Source organism: Sphaeroforma arctica, assembly GCF_001186125.1.
Source record: "Sphaeroforma arctica JP610 unplaced genomic scaffold supercont1.543, whole genome shotgun sequence".
NCBI classification, from domain to species: Eukaryota; class Ichthyosporea; order Ichthyophonida; genus Sphaeroforma; species Sphaeroforma arctica.
This window is the reverse complement of record NW_014040015.1, coordinates 9,555-15,007: the sequence shown is the minus strand read 5'-3', so window position 1 is coordinate 15,007 and position 5,453 is coordinate 9,555. Positions and strand designations below refer to the sequence as shown.

General features: G+C 48.0%; 2 protein-coding genes across 2 annotated transcripts; both read left to right on the top strand.

The window, feature by feature from the left end:
* Positions 1-1,282: 1,282 nt before the first annotated feature.
* SARC_07116 (hypothetical protein) lies at positions 1,283-1,750 on the top strand (the record flags this gene model as incomplete). The annotated part of the gene is made up of 1 exon (XM_014298950.1): positions 1,283-1,750. The coding sequence occupies one exon, from the start codon at positions 1,283-1,285 to the stop codon at positions 1,748-1,750; it is 468 nt and encodes a 155-aa protein (XP_014154425.1).
* Positions 1,751-2,961: 1,211 nt separating this feature from the next.
* Positions 2,962-3,948, top strand: SARC_07115 (hypothetical protein; the record flags this gene model as incomplete). Its single annotated transcript, XM_014298949.1, has 2 exons — positions 2,962-3,101; positions 3,150-3,948. The coding sequence occupies 2 exons, from the start codon at positions 2,962-2,964 to the stop codon at positions 3,946-3,948; spliced, it is 939 nt and encodes a 312-aa protein (XP_014154424.1).
* Positions 3,949-5,453: the final 1,505 nt, after the last annotated feature.

Sequence of the window (5,453 nt, the reverse complement as noted above, 5' to 3'; positions counted from 1 at the left end):
GGCCCCGACGGGATCCACATCCTCCTCCTGAAGGCCGCAGTGGAGCGCTCCACCGAACGCCGGACATTAGGACCGGGTACCTTCCCTGCAGTCCTGAACTGCAGCCTCCTGACAGCGCACCCAAAGAAAGCCGATGCAGACATCACCTCCCCCGCCGACTTCCGCCCCATCACGCTTACGCAAATAGTCAGACGCATCTTTGAAAAATGCTTTCTGAATCTGATTACGAGCCATCCCGGCTCTGCTACCCATGCTACCCAAGCTGGCTTCAAATCACGGTAATCCTGTCATACTCAAGCACTTGCCGCCATGAAATCTGAGGCACAGTCAGAAGAGGAGTGGAACGACGTCTGTCTGGACATTACCACGGCATACGACAAGGTTGCTCTCCCACGCCTATGGGTACTTATGCGCCACGCTGGAATACCCAAAAACTGGATCAGCTGCCTTCGCGCGCTATTTGAGAGGGTCCCTACCCGTGTGACATACCGCGTCTCGCTCTCGCCTCTATTACATAGAACGAATGGAATCCTACAAGGCTCAATCGTCGGCCCCCAGCTCATTATTATCTACAAGGATTCCTTAGTTGGCACGCTAGCACAATTTCGGCCCAAGCTCCTCCGCTCTTATTTATTTGTCGATGACACGGGGATCCAAGCCCCTCAATCGGTTCCGTTCCAGTCCTTCTTAGATGACATTGATGCGTGGGCACGCAAATATGGCCTCGAACAGGGTGTCATAAAACCCCGAGTACGATCTACCAACTTGCGACACGCGGCGCCAACACTCCGTATAAATGGTGAGCTTTCACACCGACACTTGCAGACGCACCTTGGAACACACGTTACCTCCCCCTGAAGATGGCGCCCACATATGCCTAACCGAAACACTCCAAATATCTGGGTGTGGTTAGAATACAAGTACTTAGGTTTTAGTTGTTTACTTTAGTTATTATAGTTTTTTACAGTTTATCAGAATATTCTGATAAACTTGGTTTTTGCTGACTATTACAGCACATGACTTATGACTCACTTTTAGTGTCACTAATTTTACAATTACTAATAAATGAACAACGTCTCCCTCCCCACGGAGGGAGAACGTTGCGATATAGTTATTGAAGCGTTCGTTTACCACACTTTTAACTTACCAAGGAAGTTGTGAGTTTATTAGTAATTAGGAAACAAGCTACTTTATAATAATTGAATGAACTTTATTAGATTTTTCTACAGGAATACGACGAACGAATAAAGAGAACACCGATTGTTGTAATAGCGGAAGTAAGATGGCGCGACAAAATGACGAAATCTTTCATAATCTACACGCGGTAGAAGACGATAGTGGGTACACAAGTAGTGACGCTAGTGCCACACTGCCATCATTGATGTCGAGTAGTGGCAGTGAAAAGGAAGAGACGCCGAGACCGAACGATCAGCACGACCGATGGAATCAGCAAAAGGAATCTGAAGTGAACAATGGACGCTTCAGGCTCAATAGAATCAGTATGGCTAGACAGCTCGAACGTTTCAGGCTTCCTAGACAGGTATCTAATTTTACTGTGGCTCCAAGAACGGAGGCAAACAACGACACTACGACCGAACTTAAAGAGCCCACGACCGAACCCAAGAAGCAATCGAATCAGGAACAGACATCTGAAGTACAAGAACGGAATGAGCAGGACAAGAAGGGCCAAACGGCCAAGACGAGGGTCCAGCCAGACGATCAGTTAAGCAGAAACGATGGTGCAAAATAGATTGGTGATTATATGTTGTATAAACAAATAGAATGGGTGAAATTGTGGGTTAGATAACGAGTTAGAACCCTATTATGGAAATATTTTTGGTTAGACGATGCTCAGTTGAAATTGCGTTAGAGAAATGAAACCAGTGTATATAGTGAGTAAGATCTAAGGAGTTGTATGCATAGAAGCAATCGAGAATAGAATTAGGTATGTTGCTCCTACGGTAGCCATCTACCGCAAGTAGATATAATACTACAAGAAACACGCCCTAACTTTAGGCATAGACAAAGGGAAGAGTTAGGTAGTTCGCAATGTCCCAGCTAGAAGATACTGAAAGGGACTAAAACGAAGGTTAGAAAGCAAGTAAGGACACAAAGAACAAGTCAGCGTAAACAATTATAGATGTATACTATGATATCATTAGCATAGTACGTTACTAACGTGGTATGAGAGATTCTTCTTGACGAAATTGCGAGATCGAAGATGTAGAGAGTATGTACATATTTAAATGATACCCAGGTACATTGAACAAAGAGGTTAGCAATAGGATCGTGGAACGATACGGACTAATAGTACAATTTGAGTCTTACTGTAAATCAAGAACCACATTAGAAGTTACAGTACATAGACAGGGATGATATCTGGTAAACTAGGGGATGTCGAGGTAATAATTGTATAATGCACAGTTAGAACCCACAGAGGCACTAGGAACTACTTGTCTAAGCAGAACTTTGTGTCAGAGATGCTCGAAAGAAAGTACAAAGCAGGATCTAGAGGTAGACAGAGGGGTCCGTAGGGCACGACAGGCCGACAATAGGCAGTTACATACCGATATCCGCAACGGCACATGCAGCTTCAAAAAGGAGTAAGATTAACAAGGAAGGGGAGTAAAGCGAGAGCGGTGGAGTTCTCTAAGGAGCAAAAGTATGTCGCCGAAGAAGGATGTGACTCCACTAGGAGGTTGGAGTAGCACCCAAGGAGTGTAGGGTGAACCCCGATAAGTATTTCATCGAAGGATATACGGCACCATAGTCTGCTGGAGGCATGAGCAGGATTCATGTATTAATGTACCACTCTGAAAAGGAACGTAGTGACGGGCACGGAATAAATCTTTCCGGGCAAACAGTGTCGAGACTTGTTGAGATGAAAACGATCTCTAGGACGGATAAGTATTTATACCCGATCTATTTCCAAACCTCAATTGAACCACACAACGTACTATTATGTCCAACCTACGTCAAAGCCGTAGGCAGCAACATCTGACCCATGAACGTCGGGAGGAAGACTACATAGACCGTCGAAGGACTAAGTGCCACCAGTCTGTCACGGACCATACCGGCCAACGAGCTGAGAACGGACGGATGTAACTACAGAATGGAGAGGTTCATCACCAAGCAGCGGCTAACATTAGACAGGCATCCAAGACACCCAGGGGTGATATCAGCCTAACGAAGGGAGACGTGGTAATTAATGACGAGGCCAAAGGAGATCCCGACCTGCGTGCGGACAGGGGGCAGTCCATTACTGGTGAACATGTAGCTAGTAGTGGGCTGCCCTCCTGTTCGTCTTTGGGTATCTCTGGAGCCTCATCTTCCGGTAACGAGCAGCCACGCCTCCCACCTAATAAACGTAGGCGTCACCGCCGTCGTTCCAACAACAAGGGCACGGTGCAGGGCCAGTCGTCGACAAAAAAGCTAACCGAGCTTATGGTACAACATCAGTCGCTCTTGGAGAAGTACGAACAAAGGCTGAAGCGTACATCTTCAGAACGACCTACGACAGTGTTGTCCGCGCACGAAGCGTTGACTAGCCCACGTAAACGGAGGCATAGGGCACGAGGTAGGGAGGACAATCCCACGTTTCGTATCCAAGGCCGTTCACAACAGCACCATGGACTCGGGTGCGAATCACCTGGGTCGATAGGTCAACTCTCCGAGGAGGAAGAGACTTTGTCGTCTCTGGAGGAGGCTCCGTTATTCCAAGAATTCGCACGTGAGCAGGTGTTGGCCAAACAAATTCCACATGGGCAGGAAGCGCTCAAGAACAGGCAGGACCAGATGAGCACGACCTATCGCCAACAACAACAGCGACAATCGTTCGAGAGGGCAGCAACCAGTCAGCATGTACAGACGTCTAAGCGAATGGAGACGACGTCGCTCACACCTCCACCCACACCGGCGAGTATTGAGAAAAGTCGACAGGTGCTATAACTTGAGCGACGAGTTATGCCAAGCAATAGAGGATAATAACACGGCTCGAGCTGAAGCTCTTTAGGAAGCGATCAAAACGCTTCGAGCCACGCTAGAGTCCCGTCCAGTGGAAAAGCGTCGATTTTAGGGTTTAGGGTTTAATAGATGCCACCTCCACGACATCATGGAACGGGACACGAAGGGGGCTCTACTGGAGGCTTTTAAGAACGCGCAAATCGCAGGGTTAGATGAGAGTTGGAGCCTTACATGGTTCCACAAGGTATTATCTTACTTTAAGGCTGAGAAGTCAACATTGGATTACATACGTGACAACTTTGAACGAATGAAGATGTGGACGCCACAACTACAAATCGAACAGATTTGCTCGCACGAGACTCAAGCCACTGTTGATCCCACGTTTTGTAAGCTTGCCAAGGGTTATTGTAGTTTTTTTAACAGTTTATCTTCAATGGCACATCTCGAGGGGATGGTGGGGGGTCCCTCCCCGGGTTCCGGGGAAACTTGGTTTTTGCTGACTATTACAGTACATGTCTTATGACTCACTTTTGAGTCACTAATTTTACAATTACTAATAAATGAACAACGTCTCTCTCTCTACGGAGGGAGAACGTTGCGATACAGTTATTGAAGCGTTCGTTTACCACATGGGGTTCCCACTATCTCACGCAATACCAGGGATCAACCTCGCCAGACATATGGAATCCCTAGTTACAGCATTGTCTCTGGGTATCGCCTCTTTCCGTGCTTATGACTTTCATGGCTTCAGCTGGCGACACCCCCGCAACCGACTGGTGCTGTTCAAAACATTCATCCTATCCACGGCTACATATGGCCTGAACAGTACCACCTGGGCCCCGCATATATGGAAGGATGCGTTGGACCCCCCTGTTCGAGCGCTTTAACTCGGCACTCATCCAAGCAGCAGCCATCAACACGGCACTAAATACCCTCGGTTTCCCAAACATCAAACAAACTTATTCCACTTTTGTGGCCTGCTCCCCGCGCGACCATTCGCGGACTACCTCGGAGGTGCCTGGGAATACTACTCGACTCAATGGCCAGCACAAATCCACTCACCCCTCTGACGCAACCCGCCTGGGCCCACGACAAACCATTACTGTTCTTCCCGTACAGTATTTATGCTCACCTGAAAACTGTACACAAAACCACGGGCGGGCGTACACCTGACCTTGTAGCCCTCCGCCAACGCTGTGACGACATCAGGAAGAACTCAACAAAACGCTGGTCCAACAAGGAGATCGCGGCAATGGCTCGGTGCCAATACTACTACCAACTGGATATGGGTAAACCGCCAACCTCAAACCGAGACAAAGCCAGACACGACAGCTTCAACCGCTGCCTCGAGCCTACACCAATCCGGCTCTGTGCTATGATTGTAACGAATACGTACATGTTCACATTGCTCGACTGCCGCACCGACGGCTGTCTCTGCCATGTCTGCCCTGGTAACCACAAGTTCACCACTAGCCACTTTACGTGCATCC